We start from the raw sequence: 16,199 nt of genomic DNA on the forward strand, positions 1-16,199 counted from the left end.
GTAGTGACAACTGTTTCCCAAAACTCGTAGTTTCTCTGTCACAGATCCATCGCTTGAACCACGTTAGTTATAACGTAAAACGCCCATAATGACGCCCAAAACCGGGTGGAGTAACAACTTCTTCAAAGAAGAACCCAATCATTTCTTTGTGCAATTTATATTGTTTTACACAAACATGCATTTAAAATACAATCCATAAGGTAAAAACATGCACTCGCTTTCCATATTAATTGATATATATAGCACATATAGGGACATATCATATGCTAATAAAATAAATAAATAATGAGGCTATTTATCAAGAAATGAAATGTAATTATCATGTATTAGACATGAAAAAAATCATACTTTAATAATAATATTAATAATCATGATGATGATGATTATTATTAGGTAGGAGATTGTTTATTTATTTATTAAAAGTTTGCTTTTACAATTTGACACTGTAAACCACAGCAGAAGGTTCCAACAGGCAGGCCCATGTCATATATGTCAGGACTCCTGGCTGATCGGCTGGTTCTATCTGTTCTGTTTGTATTAGCCACATGTTCCTTTGTTTGTGCTCCTGATTGTTTCTCTCCACCTCCTCGTTCTCATAATTTTAGTTGATTTGCTTCACCTGTCTTTGCTTATTTTCTCCTCATTAGCTCCCCTATTTATTCTCTGGGTTTCGGCTGTTCAGTGCCAGATTGTTGTTTGCTTCTGACCCTGCAACATCAACTATAGGGAAACTTAATGTTTTTAGTTAACCTTTTTCTGTTTGACTCCAGGACTCTCTCCCTACCTTCCCAGCCTTTCTGTGTAGTCCCTGGCTTGCTCGAAGTTTTTGCTCTTGTGCTGCCTGAGTTTTTGATGTCCTGGACACTGGCGTGGTTCTGACAATTACACCTGCCTCTGTTTCTACTGGCCAGTCTATTTTTTGTTCCTGGTTATTTCCAGTCATTCTCTTCCCCTCCATCAAAGTCTGCAAGTATTTTTTTTGTCATTTTTTTTGGACTATAATATTTTTTCTTCTTTCTTGATCAGGCTGAGAGGACTGCTTGCTGAAGAGCATTTTTTCCCCATTTGTCAAACTGAGGTTTTTGTGCATTTTCCCTTGAGACTGAGACATTGCCTTTAGAAGATTTTTTTTTTTCAATTTTGCATTCTGGCTAATGAACTGATCTGTTAGAATTTTTGCCTTCCACAATAAATCATTGTCTTCACCTGCATTTGGGTTTTTTCTGTTTACTGGCCCTGACAATATACAGCACAGATACTTAATAAATAACCCACAATAAATGATGATAATTATTGTATGCTTTTTGTTTCACAAGCTTTGGAGATGTAACATAAATTCCACTTTTAAATAATAGGTCACCTATAGCTTTCGCTATGAGGCTGTGTTCAAAATGACATCAATGTTTTCAAAGTGTACTGCGAAGGGAGCACAATTGTTAACATGAAGATCACTAAAAATGAACGGTAAAAAATAGTTTGAAAGCAAATTACACCTAAGAGAGATGACCTTAATGCTTTTTTTACTTTTCATAATTCCAACTTTGAATGTTAGAGTGTTCTAAATGAATAGGGCATAGGGGGGATAAGTGAGAATAGAACACAGCCAGGAACTATGTTTCGAACTACAGCTCCAGAGGTGTAGATGCGAGTGCTCAAGTTTGCGACGCAGTTTGCGAATGTTCGTTGGAGCTACGGACTGGGGAAACTGCAAATCAACAAACTATGTTTGTAACAACGGAACTTGTGTTTTTAGTTGGCTAACGGGGGTTTTGGGAAACGCACCCCTGGTCGTTTTGGTAGTACATGGAGAGACTTTTTTTTTCTGAGGTGGTACTATGTGAAAAAGTTTGAGAACCGCTGCTCTATACAAAAAATGAAGAAGGCAGAATGAAGTGTTCTCACATCAAGAGGGAAGTTTTTGTCAATCTCCTCAACCAGCTTTTCCAGGCAGTCCGGATTAATAGCAAGATTATAGAGGAGGAAAGTGAGAGTCGTGCTTGTAGTCTCATAACCACCCATGATAAAAATAAAGGATTGGGAGAGAATCTCATGGTCTGTTAATCCTAGTGAATCAACAAAAAAACAGCATATTTAAAAACAAGTCACATCCCTGATGATGGATATTATGAAATGATACAGTCTGTAATGTCAAAATGTCTCTCAGACCTTTTTCTGGTTGTTCACTTGTAGTGTCCTTCACTTGATCATCAGGTATTTCATTCTGTATCATGAGTCTGAAAAAGTCTACCCGACCCTATAATTAAAAAACACAATATTACTTATATCCCGTGTACATGTAGGTTTCCACTGGGTGCATCTCTGCTAAATCTAAAACTGCATCTAAAGAGTGAGAAAGTGACAAACATACATTTAAATCCTTGTGCTCCTCCTTTATCTTTCTCAGGGCCTTGTAGAAAAAATCCACAGTCGGCTTTGAAAACATGCTTAATCCCATCTTCCCCAAAAGATTTGCAATAGAGGGGAATACAGCTAAAAAAGTTTCAGACTTCCTGTTAAAATTATTAGCTGTAAAACATATAATACAACAACAAAAAGCTCATTTTAAATGCATAATATACATACTCAAAAGAAGAACGAAAGGACCAAACAGATTAAACTTTAAAAAGTTCTTTATGTTGGTAACAAAGGGATCATCAGGGTTATTAATAGAGTCGATGTCAACGCTAAAAGCTGAGCTGGTGACCACATCTAAACTGTATGAAGCCGTAACTCTGAAAAACAAACAGGTTACAGAACTATAATATAATGGTATAACACATTTATTGATGAAGGACATTCAATTGATTAGTTTTACACATTTAAAATAAGTTTTGAGTGAAACTTATGCATTAAATGTGAAAGTAAAGTTCAAGTTATAAAGGAAATGTGTCACATACTCTTTGATTTTAACTGGCTGTTCGTGGTCCCCCTTTTGCATATTTTTAATAAACCGATCTGCATGTGTCATAGCTATGGGAAATATCTGAAACACATTTAAGAAAAGTTTTATTTCATGCAAACAATTACATCCTATAATTTATAAATGTAGTCAAAGAAATGCATATATCAACAATAACATTTCTGCTTGAATCTTTAAAGATTAAAGCAGAGTACTGGTATCCTAAACCCCAGTGTCTGAAACAGCCTATGTCAAAGACACATTTTTCATGTTTGCGTGAACTATCCCTTAAAGTCCACATGGGACCGTTTTTTTTTTTCCGTATTATGAGTTCCTAGAGAAACGGACAATTAAATGAGCCAACAGTGGCCGTGGCTTGTTTTTTCTACTGCGAGCTGAATGGATGTAGTAAAGCATTTCTGCATTTCATTCAGAAGGATGGGGAAATGGGTTTTAGAAAAGTCATTACAACCTAACAGGCTCCTGCTCACCATATGTAATCTGACAATTTAACTGAAAACAAACAGGAAGTGCATTTTCAGATTTAAATTTAAGATTACAAGGGCAAACAATTTATTTAATGACAAGCTAACAAAATTACATGGTTAGTTTTGATTTCATTTGTATCTTAAAGGGTTAGTCCCCCCAAAATGAATATTCTGTTTGTAAGAACTCACCTTCATGTCATTTCAATTCGCTGAGATCTTTGTTCATCTTAACGCAAATTAAGATATTTTGGATGAAATGCAAGAGCGCTAATATTCTCATTAATCATTCGAAAGTCCAAAACGATATTTGTTTTAGTTTGTTAATCTGCCACGTCAAGTCAAAAGTGTGCATGTTTACTGAGAGCAAAATGATGTACTGCTGTTACAGTCAGCAGCGCAACCCGCAAGCTTAGTAAATGTGCAGCCAGATCAGATGTTTTCTTAGGTGCACAAAAATGTTCTTTGTATGATTAGTTTCACATGCAATGTTTTGTTTTCTTTTCTGGATTTTGAACACATCACGACCCTCATTGTCTATGGAGGATGAGAGAGCTCTCCGATTACATCTAATATGTATTTGTGTTCAGAGGATAAAGGAGGGACTCAGGGGATTAGAAAAGGATGGGGGTGAGTACTTAATAACAGCACTTTCATTTTTGGGTGAACTTTTAAAGTCCTTCACTGTACCTCCTTCAGCCGGCCACTAGTGAAATATGGAGAGAGTGTACCACGGATTCGCTTCCACCTCTCATCTTTAACTGCAGTTATTCCATCAGCAAGGGGGCCAGCAAGATCCACATTTATTTCCTGAAAAATGTATGTGTGTTTGCGTGTTTGTATATATATATTGTTGTTATATAGTTCTATAGTCATACAGTAAAAATGTGCTTAATATTATGCCACTTCTAGTACAATTGTGGTGTCCTCACCCTTCGGTTAGTGAAGGTAGAGTAACATTCTTTCACCATAATCGTTTTGATCATTTCAAGGTCAGTGACCATTAGTATCGGCAACCTTCCATCATAGATCCTGTTCAATGAAAGAAATAACAGATAAATAATAACAGGGCAAGGAGTTTTTCCATTAAATATTTATTATAATAAAAGTTAGTCTTTTTAAAATTATGAATATATATTTTTAGTATTTTGACATAAACTTTTTAACTAATCAATCATACAGTGAATTGTATAACTGAGACTTACCCCCATACTTTTCCATACTTCTTGGCACACTCCATATCGAAATTAAAAAAGCCCTAAAATATATTTGAATATAGACATTTAATTACTGAGAGATAAAAACAAATATTAATGTTCTATAATAATTTAAATACAAATTATTCTAGATATTTTTTTACAGTAGTTAAATAATGAAATACTTTAGTGTACGAAAGAAATGTGCCAAAAAAAGGCCAGGGTCTTGGTCCTGGAATTCCCAGTTTTTTGAAAAATCCATCCCAGACAGCACACATACGTTGGGCCGACGTCGTGCCGATTTTCAAAATTCCATCGGTGCGATGTCGCTCAGGGAGCGTTTGCTAATTGGCAAAATGTCGCCGCGACGTCGGCAAATGATCGGAAACGCTGTCCGGCCGATGTTAGGACGACGCAACCGGAAATGCCGTCCGCTCCGCGGAGGCGCTGTTCTCAGGCGTTTTGCTCATACTTATGGATCACTAGCTGCAGCAGCTGCTTATTTATAATAAACATGACACACCACTCTCAATAACAGTTGAAGATTTATTAATATTTTTCACAAACATACAAATAGATTAACATACTTTTATCACACATAACCATGTTTTACCACGTTTAAAACAAAACCAGCAAGTTGTACTATAACCATGGCTGAAATACTGTGCAATAAAGATTTTAAATACAAAGTCCATTGCAGCATTTACATTAAGACCATAGGAATATTTACAAGTACTTCAAAACATGTACACTAAGGGTGACTATAGTTTACTATAGTAAAAACACAAATAACTTGTGTAAGCACATGTTATAATGCTTATAATTTCTTAAATAGTGTTAAAGAAAATGCATGTTTCCAAGACTATAATTTTAAAATACAAGATACTACCAGTCATGTGTTCAGTATCCAAAAGACTTTCTTCAGGGAGTTACAATAATAAAAGAGGACACAAACACAAAATAAATACCAAGCAAACAATATTTACAGTAGTAAATAAAATCATATAAATTAAAATAATTTGATAAAATCTTATTAAAGTCTGTAGACAATTTTTTTTTACAATTTTTTTATAAATGGCATTCAACAATTTGCTATCTCCTCTGAACTAAAAACACATCAATAATATAAAATAACAATACTTTCTCAGAGATAACCAGTTTTTTTAAGCAAACTCTAATGCACGACACAAAACAGATTTTGTCATATATATATATATATATATATATATATATATATATATATATATATATATATATATATATATATATATATATATATATATATATATATTTATATATATATATATATAAAATCCCTTAATTTCTGTTTAACGAAATTAGTTTTAATAACTCATTTCTAATAACTGAGTAAATAATATTTGACTAGATATTCTTCAAGACACTTCTATACAGCCTAAAGTGACATTTAAAGGCTTAACTAGGTTAATTTGCTTAACTAGGCAGGTTAGGGTAATTAGCCAAGTTATTGTATATCGATGGTTTGTTCTGTAGACAGTCGCAAAAAATTGATTAAAGGGGCTAATAACATTGACCTTAAAATGTTTTTTAAAAAATTCAAAACTGTTTTTATTCTAGCCGAAATAAAAGAAATAAGACTTTCTCCAGAAAGTTGTATGTTGTCTTCATCTTTAGTCTTCACAAGTGAGGCTGGCCCAAACCGGGACTGCAGTAGCCAAATCTAATCCTTGTAGTGGGAACCCTTAATTAAAGCAAGAAACCAAAAGGAGAAAGATTAGCATTTGAGCAGTTCATATTACCACAAATATATATTATTTGTTTCATGACATATAACTGGAGTATGTGTTATGCAAGTGCCTAGCTAAAATGTGTAATTTAATTTAAACTTAAAGAGTGTGTCTAAGCACTAATGTTCAGAAAAGCCATTTGAAAGTTAAATTCTTTGTGAAATCATAATGAATGTTTTTTTTTTTGGTTTTTAGTATCATTGTGTTAGTATAAATGTGTATCTAAATATATGTCAAATCTTCAGATACCACATTACATGCAAATTAAACTAAGTTTCGTCAACTAAAATGTCACACTGTACACCACATTTAATATATCATAGCTAGGGCCAGGAGGAATCTGCAGATGTTTTTTGCTATTTCTGCTGAAAATTTTGGTGGAAGTCTGCGGATTTCTGCGGAATTATTTTGGGAGTATCATAACTAAAACCTTAATATATGAAATAAAAAATAATATATTTTTAAGTTTTATTTAATGTTTAAAATGCAAATCCAATTAGATTCACTTTATTTGGAAAATAAAGCAAGTTTTTCATGTAACATATCTAGTAAGAGAGAAAATATTACTGTACAAACTGCATTGTACATAAATCAGATGAACATTTTCACATTAATCAATAATATTACTGAAATTAATTAAAAACTGAATAAATATAGATTTACACACATTTACTCAAGTAAATAAACAGAACTAATGATAGGCTAAACATCTGCGGAGTTCAGCGAAAAATCTGGGTGGGCCTAATCATAGCTTTATTTCTGTTACAAAAAAGGTTTTTCAGCAAACAACTTCTATTATATGTAGGCTATAGAGGAGGATATAAAAAGAAATGATATATTCAACTCTCTAATTAAATGCACCTTATGCAGCTAATCAGGTCTTTTAGGCTTATTTGAAAACTTAAATGACGTGTTGGACCACAGTTGAACAACGCTCAGTGAGAATACTTTTTTGCACAAATTCTTTTTGTTCTAAAGAAACATGTCTGATTGCTAGCAATCATCAAAGAGCAAACTTTTTTTTTTTCAAATAAATACTATGCTCTTAAAAATAAACTTGTCATACATCAAGAACACTAAAAATATGTTTATTTAAAATGTTTTATATTAAAAAAAAACAGCTTGAGGAGAGAATCAGTACATTGGAATACTATTTTTTCAGAAGGATCATGTGACACTATTAATTATATACATTGTATTAAATTCACAGTATTACTGCTTGACTGTATTAATTAAATAAAGCTGACACTATCAGAAGAGAATTTACCATACCAACCTAAAAGCTATGAAACAGTAGTGTATGTTTAAGATGTTACTTACTAGTCCTATTGTACTTTGGAGAGGTTGTCTGACAGGAGGATCCCTTCAACTCAGCAGAATTCTCAGCAGACCATCAGCGTACACCAATCTAAGAATAAAATAAGCAATTTGTTAAAAACTAAAAATATATATTTTATATTTCCAGGTTTATAGGAAAGAAGAAAGCTAAAGCAGATTTAAAATGTAGAAAAAAATAAAACCTATTGACAATTTAATGGCACAACATACCCTAAACTAAGCACGCTCAAATGGTTAATTTTAACTGTTAAGGATTCATTCATTCATTGTCTTTTGGGCTTAGTCCCTTTATTATCTTGGGTCACCACAGCGGAATGAAAGGCCAACTTAGCCAGCCTATGTTTTACGCAGCGGATGCCCTTCCAGCTGCAACCAATACACACTCATTCACACACACTTATACACTATGGTCAATTTTAGCATACCCAATTCACCTATGTCTTTGGACTTGGGAAAACCGGAGCACCCGGAGGAAACCCACGCCAACACGGGGAGAGCATGCAAACTTCACACAGAAACGGCAACTGACCCAGCCGAAGCTCGAAGCAGCAACCTTCTTGCTGTGAGGCAAACGTGCTACCCTCTGCGCCACCGTGCTGCCCTGTTAAGGAATCAGATTAATATAAATGAATTGACATGTTTATTTAGTGTCTGACACATTAAATATTGCATTTTTAAATATTGTTTCATTTTAAGATTTATTTCAGAATTAACTATAGAACCGGATATATCGTCACATTTTCATGCACAGCAGCATTTCCAAGAACATAGAAAAACAGAATATAGGCCAACTGAAAAAAAAATAAATTAAAAAATTCTGAGGGTATAATCTTGGATAAAAATATCACAGTTCCACAGTATTGTGATTACTGCTCTGAAATGTGTTTTTTTTTTTCTGTGTAAAAAACAGCTACTTTTTCCCCATTGAACACAATATGTTTTATTTTAAGAAACATTTAAAATATTTTGTAACAGTAAACATGCCAGGCTAAATAATAATTTAATAAAATAGTACTATCTTCATTAGACTCAAAAACACTGATTTCTTGTGAAGGCATAATAAGCTATTTGTTTTTCAGATGTTTGCTGAATCGTGAGCTGACCAGTAGCTTTTGATGTGGTCTTTTGCTGCTGTAAATAATGTTGGACTATTTTTTTTAAGTCTTTGATAACGCGCTAAAAACCATATACAATGCATCAGGAAAGTATTGATAGCGCTTTACTTTTTCCACATTTTTAATGTTTCAGTCTTATTTCAAAATGGATTAAATTCATTAATTTCCTCAAAATTCTACACACAATCCCCATAATGTGTGTTGACCCGATTTTAGTTAATCATTTACAAGTCAATATTGCCTATATGGATAGTGATTTAAAAAAAAATGAACATGTAAAATTGCAGTGTTAATTGCAATGCCATCAAACATTTTAGACGCACCAGTGCAAAAAGCTAGTCTAGAGCACTTGGAATGCTGGTGTAGTTCTAGTTAAATTCAGTTCAGTTAAAGCTGTATATGCAACAGGTCTCAAGTAGAGGATATAGTATTTAACTAATCTTAACAACTAAACATTTACGAATCTGTATTAGCCAGCTCATGTACTACAATGTAACAGATACTGTATATTGCCACCTTGATACTTAAGCTTTCTTTAAAATATTTTGTGTTCAACCGATTAATTAATTCTTTCATTTAATTTTTTCAGTGTAATAGTATAGCTTACACTGGTGTATTTGTATGGACCCCCCAAAATAGCGGAGGCCACTTTCTGGCCACCCAAGTATAAACTTCTAGCCTAGCCACTGTGAACTACCTGTCTGTGCTGCTCCAGAACTCTTTGTCGGCTGCTTGTATGTCTGGATACGGCTGCACAAGTCTTTTAACACTGACAAATACAGCCTCTGCACATCCTCACAACCAGGAGAACAGAATGATCAGGAGGACCTGAAAAATATAACCAACTGAAATCAGTTGAAATGTATTTTGTCTTGTGATGATGACACAAAAATAAATTATTTTTCACAAATGATGTGCTGTTACCTATGAAACAGTCTATAATGAAGTATCTTTTGATCCTGTTTCCTTGATGTCATTCAGTCAGAGATGGTTTGGACATTTGATTGTATCTAAACTGTAATGAATTTAAGTTACAAAAACATTGATAGCAGGACCATTGATCTTGTAACTTATACAAATTGTTAAGTATTGAACAAGTCTGCAACCAAACTAGTCAAGTTAATAATACTAATCTCAACTCAACTATGATTAGTTGTCTTGTTTCTGCTGCCCAGACTGTCACACCTGCTTATAAAAAAAGGAAAAAGTATGGTATTTGTACAACAATGAAACTGCAAACAACTTAACTATAAGGGGGTAAGCAGTGAGCATCTTTTATTATAAGCAATTTACTGAATACTTTGTCACTGGTATTACCTAAAAACCAAACGTCCCAAGTTTGGCTTATAGCTGTCCACACATCTGCCCAGTAGCTTGTGGTAATACTGAAGACACTGATCAGCTGGTCCAACTGAGTTTGGAGTTGAACTGCAATCAGGCATCCAATACTGCAAAGAAAGAGAAACTCACTTTGGGTTAACAAATAATGTAATCCCACACATTTCAAGTAATTGTGCAGTTAATTCTCTTAAAATGAATGAATGAATTCTCTTATTGAATTTTCTGAGAGCTTATGAATATATTTTGTCTTCCCAAAATAGCATGTACTGAAACACAAAATTATATAAATATAATTTAATAAGAGCGTGATGTGGTGGCACAATAGGTAGTGCTGTCGCCTTACAGCAAGGATGCTGACTCGAGCCGCAGCTGGATCAGCAGGCATTTCTGTGTGTAGTTTGCAAATTCTCTCTGCGTTTGCGTGGGTTTTCTCTGGGTGCTCCGGTTTTGCCTACAAGTCCAAAGACATGGGGTACAGGTGAATTGGGTAGGCTAAATTGTCTGTAGTGTATTAGTGAGAACAAGTGTATATGGTTGTTTCCCAGTGATGGCTTGCAGCTGGAAGGGCATCCACTGCGTAAAACATATGCTGGATAAGTTGACAGTTCATTCCGCTGTGGTTACCCCAGATTAATAAAGGGACTAAGCAGAAAAGAAAATGAATGAATGAATGAATGAATGAATTTAATAAGAGTTAAACTGATCTGTTAACATGTCTGTCAGGAGCTGATCTACCTGTTGTCAAACTGATGAAAATGTTTTCTCAATTTACTTTAACATTTTTGTGTTTGTTTATGTTTTTATAACTTGCAGCCATTGTTAAATTTAAAAGTATGTTAAACATGCATGGACATCTAAATGCATATAGGGCACATATCTCAAAACATTATGAAATATTTCCAGATAAATCAATTTTGAATTAAAAGGTATATTAATCTCCAGACTTGCATCTCCCTGGTCTTTTTAAAAGAACGGCCATTCGTTTGCTCATCACTGTTTGACAAGTGTCTGGCAGTCAGTCAAAAATATACCTACATATAAAGATGTTCATCAGCTACACGGCACTTAGGTTAAACTTTGACCTCCTTTTCAGTTGATGTGGAAAACAAAAGCAAAAGAAAGAAAAAAACAAAACGACTGAATACAGGTTGCATATCATGCCTGTACAAATCAAAAATTTATTCATTTAGGGCTTAAATTGACTTGTTTGAGGATGAGTTAAGGTGTAAGGGATGGGTGAACAGTGTAAATATACATGTAATTCATAGCTATGATGTAAAGCTAAATTTTCAGCATCATTACTCAAGTCTTCAGTGTCACTTGATCTTTCAGAAATCTTTTTTTAAGATGTTGATTTAGTGCTTGAGGTTGAACTAATATAATGGTGATTATCAAATGGTGCTGATTTGCTGCTCAAGAAACATTTCGGATTGCTATCAATGCTAAAAACAGAAGTGATGACAAATAATTTAGTGTAAACTTTTTTCTAAGATTTAATAAATCAATTAATCATAAAAAATTAAATAAAATGAAAATCACAAATATTACTTCATTAGCAGCAAATCTATATATTTACTAAGTTCTGAAGAATCATGTGATGTGAAATTTAATACCACTCACATGTTTCAATGTCAAAACTTTCTTAAAACAACTGCAATAAAGACAAGTAACAGATGCATAATATATAGACATGTAACATGTGCATAATGATGTGCAATGGAAATTCATATGAATTAATCCTCTGCTTAAAGTTACCTGTCTTTCCTGCATCTCTGTGATCAGCTCCCTTCAGAAATTTAGGAATCTTGAGTTATATTTTCTGTAGCAGGAGGTTATTCTCTCACTCCTGAAACCACAGAACACTTTTTTACTTAACATTTAGTTTAAGATACCATGAAATATCAAAACACGATTGAACTTTCGATTCACGGCCCTTTACAGTAACGTTACAATGCGTATTTTAGACTACATATGGAGTGCATTCAATAAAACATTGACATAACCTCTCATCTACACATAAAGAATAAATAAAAGCCAAAACTTTAACAAACAAGTTTAACAAGAGCTAACATTAAGTAAGTTAACGTAATATTACCCCGACGCTAACGTTACCAGTGCTAATATGCTAACGGACTTTTACGAAGACTTACCACTATTATATAACATAATATTCAACTGAATATTCATCAATTGCCAATAATAAATGTGTGTGGAACAGTTTTATGTAGTATTTGCTTTGTTTTAGGGACTAAACTTACCTGAAAACAGTCAAAACGGCAGCTTGAGAGAAGTCGTGTTGTGTCTTTTAGGTGGTGTCGTGTCGTGTTGTAGCTTCGTTTCCCATAGCAACATCCTCTCCGCTCCAGTGTTGGAAGCAAGACGCGCGCGCGCACATTAAAGTCTTGCAGTAATGCATTTATAAACATGATCACTCCATAGACAATTTAAATAATAACCTTGTATTTTAAATCTTGAATTTAAAATGTATTTAGCAGTTTTATATACGCTATTATCTTTAAGACTAGCTTTATAGCCTACTAAACTGTTACAAAACACTTTATTTGTGCATTCACTGTCAAAAATAAATAACCAATAAATATAAATGCAAGTATATATAAAACAAAGATGTCACTCTGTAAAAAGGTGTTTATTTTAATTAAACAGCCGAAATGCAGAACATACTTGATTTTTACACTGGGAAAAATGTATTAGAAAAAGCCACAATAAAAAAAAAGCAAACAGCAGTTAACGCCAGAAAAAAAACAACGTTTTCATTAATAAAGCATAAAAATAAAACTTTTTATATTTTAATGAATTGAAATCATGTATTGTAGGCATTTTGGTCAGTTTTACTGCATTAATGTACACTGTAAACCCTAATGCTGTAACTAATTAATTGAGTTGAGTTCTATTAACTTAAATCATTAAAATTCGTTTATCTTAATTAACCTTGATGAGTATTTAGAACTTTTTCTTATTTTTGAGTTTGAAAAAATTTAATCTTTCAAGTAAGGTGAACAATTCTGCTGGGTTTAATCTATACAAAATGTCTCTTTAAAGTTTCATTAACTCAAATTCTTTTTTTTTTTTTTTTTTTTTTTTTTTTATTAACAAGTACATAACTATACAATACTATACAGAACAAAATACATGCCAGAGTGTATATTGATATATATAAAATAAAAAAATAAATAAAAAACATTCAGTAAATAAAAATCTTATATTCCTTAAAAATATTACAAGTCTTCTTTGCTTTGTTATTAACAATGTTTTCCAAACTTGTGCAGTAGTCCTTAGTCTCTTGAAGAAAGTGAACAAAATTTGGCTTTGATCCAGTCCATTTTTTTTTATGTATATGAAACTTTCCCAAAATAATAAAAAGTTGTACCAGAAAGGTAATTTTTTTACATGTATTAAAATAATAAATGCAAATATCAAATTTTTTTAACTTAAACACAATATTTGTTTTCCTTCTTAGAAAATTTTCCACATCCACCCAGAAAATCCTTGTATATATACAATCACAAAACATGTGGACAATAGATTCCTTTTCCATACAACAAAAATCACAGAAATAATCGATATCCAAATTAAATCTCTCCAAAACCTCTTTAACTGGATATATACTATGTAAAATTTTAAATGTAACTTCTTTTACTTTGTTATTTATACAATATATTTCACAAGAACGCCAAGCTTTTTTCCAATTTATATTTATGAATACATTGGTCCATTTTAAATTATTATATACAACTGTATCACCTGTTATAAGATTTCTAATATATTTATTAGTATAACTTTGTTTAATAATATCAATATCTCCTAAAAAAAGGTTTTCTTTAACATATTTTCCTTCAAAAGATCTATTTCCATACGCTCTTATAAAATGAAGAAGCTGTTGAGATATGGCATCAAATACAATAGCATACTCTTTTGGAGTAACTGGAAAACCAAATTTATCTAAAAATTCACTGTAAGATAACAAATTACCGTTTAAATTAAGAAGTTGTCTAACTAATACAATATCATTTTCATACCATTTTTGGAAGAAGAGAGATTTATTTTTATATTGGATACATCTATTATTCCATATAATATATTTGTTTGGAGAAAAATTGTGTTTAAATACCAGCATCCACGCTAATAAAGCTTGTTTGTGAAATTTAGCTAATTTCACTGGAAGTTTGTCAATTTTAAAATCACAACTCAACAGAAATTCTATACCCCCAATCATGTCAAATATATGTTTTGGAAAAGTATACCACATACTGTCCTTTTCTTTCATGAATTTAATTAACCAATTAATTTTGAATGTATTGTTTAAAGTTTCAAAACTTAATACAGATAACCCACCATTGCATTTTTGTTTACACATAATTTCCTTTCTTAAATAGTGATGTCTATTTCTCCATAAAAAATTAAATAGTACTTTGTCTAATTCTTTATATACATTTGATGGCATCTCTAGAGCTAAAGACACATAGACAGATCTTGATATACCTTCTGCTTTGGACAGTAAAGCCATACCATTCAGGGATAAATCTCTTTGAAGCCATATATTAAATCTAGTCTTAGTTTTATTTATTATGGGTTGAAAATTAAGCTTATTGCGTTCATTTTCTTCTTTATGAATGACAACCCCTAAATATTTAACTGTATCTTTAATAGGGATACTATGTAATTCTGTCAAATTGCATGATTTAATTGGAAATAACACAGATTTATTAATATTCATTTTAAGACCTGAAACTAAGGAAAATTCTTTTACACAGTTAACTGCTTTTAATATTTCTAAACTATTTTTAAGAAAAATAGTAGTATCATCTGCTAGTTGGGATAATTTAAATTCCTTTCCAAATACATGTATACCTTCAAAATCTGCTTTTTTAATATATAGGGCCATAATTTGTGTGACTAATAAAAACAAAAATGGAGATAAAGGGCTACCCTGTTGTATACCTCGATTAATCTCAAATCTACCACTTGTACCTGCAGATAATTTAACTGAGCTATTGCATCCATTGTAAATAGTTCTAACAGCTTTTTCAAAGTATTCACCAAAACCAAAATGTTTAATGCATCTAAACAGAAACTCATGACTTACAGTATCAAATGCTTTATAAAAGTCTATAAATAAAATAAAAGAGTCATTTGGTATATAATAATTATAATCAATCATATCTAAAATTAACCTAATATTATTACTTATATGTCTTCCGGTCATAAAACCAGATTGCTCTTCTTCAATAATCTCCTCCAGACCCTTTTTTAATCTTCTTGCAAAAACAAGAGCAAAAAGTTTTGCATCGTTATTCAGAAGAGTAATCGGTCTCCAGTTATCAATATAAAGTTTATCCTTATTGGGTTTAGGGATTATTGTTATAAGACCTTGTTTAAGAGTTGCTGGTAGTTCCCCACAAGTAATGGATTCTTTAAACATTGCAACTAAAAAAGGAGATAACTGTGTTATAAACATTTTGTAAAATTCACTAGTCAATCCATCGTTTCCTGGAGATTTATTATCCTTCAATCCCGAAATACATTTATTTATCTCTTGTAAATTAATTTCTTGGTCACAAAGTAATTTAAAGTCTTCTTGTATAATTTTGGTTGTATCAGATATTTTACTTAATAACAGTTCAGCTTCTTTTTCATTGTAAGGTTCTGAAGTATATAGATTCTTATAAAATTGTGTGACATACTCAGCAATTTCTTTATTATTTTCACATATACTGTTATTAATCATGAGTTTACTTACAGAAGACATTTCGTTATTACGTTTTTCTAAATTAAAAAAATATTTAGTATTTTTTTCTCCTTGTTCAATCCACTTTTGTCTACTTCTTACAAAGGCACCTTTGGCTTTGTCTAAATAAATTGTATCTAACTGTAGCTGTAAAGAAGTTAGTTGTTTGATTTCTTCATTTGTTAGATTTTTTTTACTTGTTAATTTCAAAATTTCTTCTATTAAATTGTTTTCTTTTGCTTTTTTAACTTTAGCAATATTTTTCCCTATATTTATGGCTATATTTCTTATTTCAAATTTCATTAATTCCCAA

General features: G+C 32.1%; 1 protein-coding gene across 5 annotated transcripts in view; it reads right to left on the minus strand.

Moving 5' to 3' along the window:
• cyp3c2 (cytochrome P450, family 3, subfamily c, polypeptide 2) overlaps positions 1–16,199 on the minus strand; it is a 29,452-nt gene that overhangs the window by 1,460 nt on the left and 11,793 nt on the right. For 2 of the 5 annotated variants that reach the window (XR_012401156.1, XM_068219341.2), the window contains exons 2-9: positions 4,590–4,642; positions 4,317–4,416; positions 4,075–4,194; positions 2,898–2,983; positions 2,584–2,732; positions 2,369–2,490; positions 2,167–2,254; positions 1,903–2,063 (exon numbers count right to left, since the gene is read on the minus strand). Coding sequence is in view for 4 of the 5 variants with exons in the window: in XM_068219341.2 (XP_068075442.2) it covers positions 1,903–2,063; positions 2,167–2,254; positions 2,369–2,490; positions 2,584–2,732; positions 2,898–2,983; positions 4,075–4,194; positions 4,317–4,416; positions 4,590–4,624 (861 nt within the window). In the remaining variant the exon portion in view is untranslated. Of the gene's footprint in view, positions 1–1,902; positions 2,064–2,166; positions 2,255–2,368; positions 2,527–2,583; positions 2,733–2,897; positions 2,984–4,074; positions 4,195–4,316; positions 4,417–4,589; positions 4,643–4,765; positions 5,007–16,199 lie in introns of those variants that run through there. The other 3 variants (XM_073944931.1, XM_073944932.1, XM_073944933.1) reach the window with 3 other exon arrangements.

The sequence above is a fragment of the Danio rerio genome, chromosome 3, assembly GCF_049306965.1.
Source record: "Danio rerio strain Tuebingen ecotype United States chromosome 3, GRCz12tu, whole genome shotgun sequence".
Classification (NCBI taxonomy): Eukaryota; Metazoa; Chordata; class Actinopteri; order Cypriniformes; family Danionidae; genus Danio; species Danio rerio.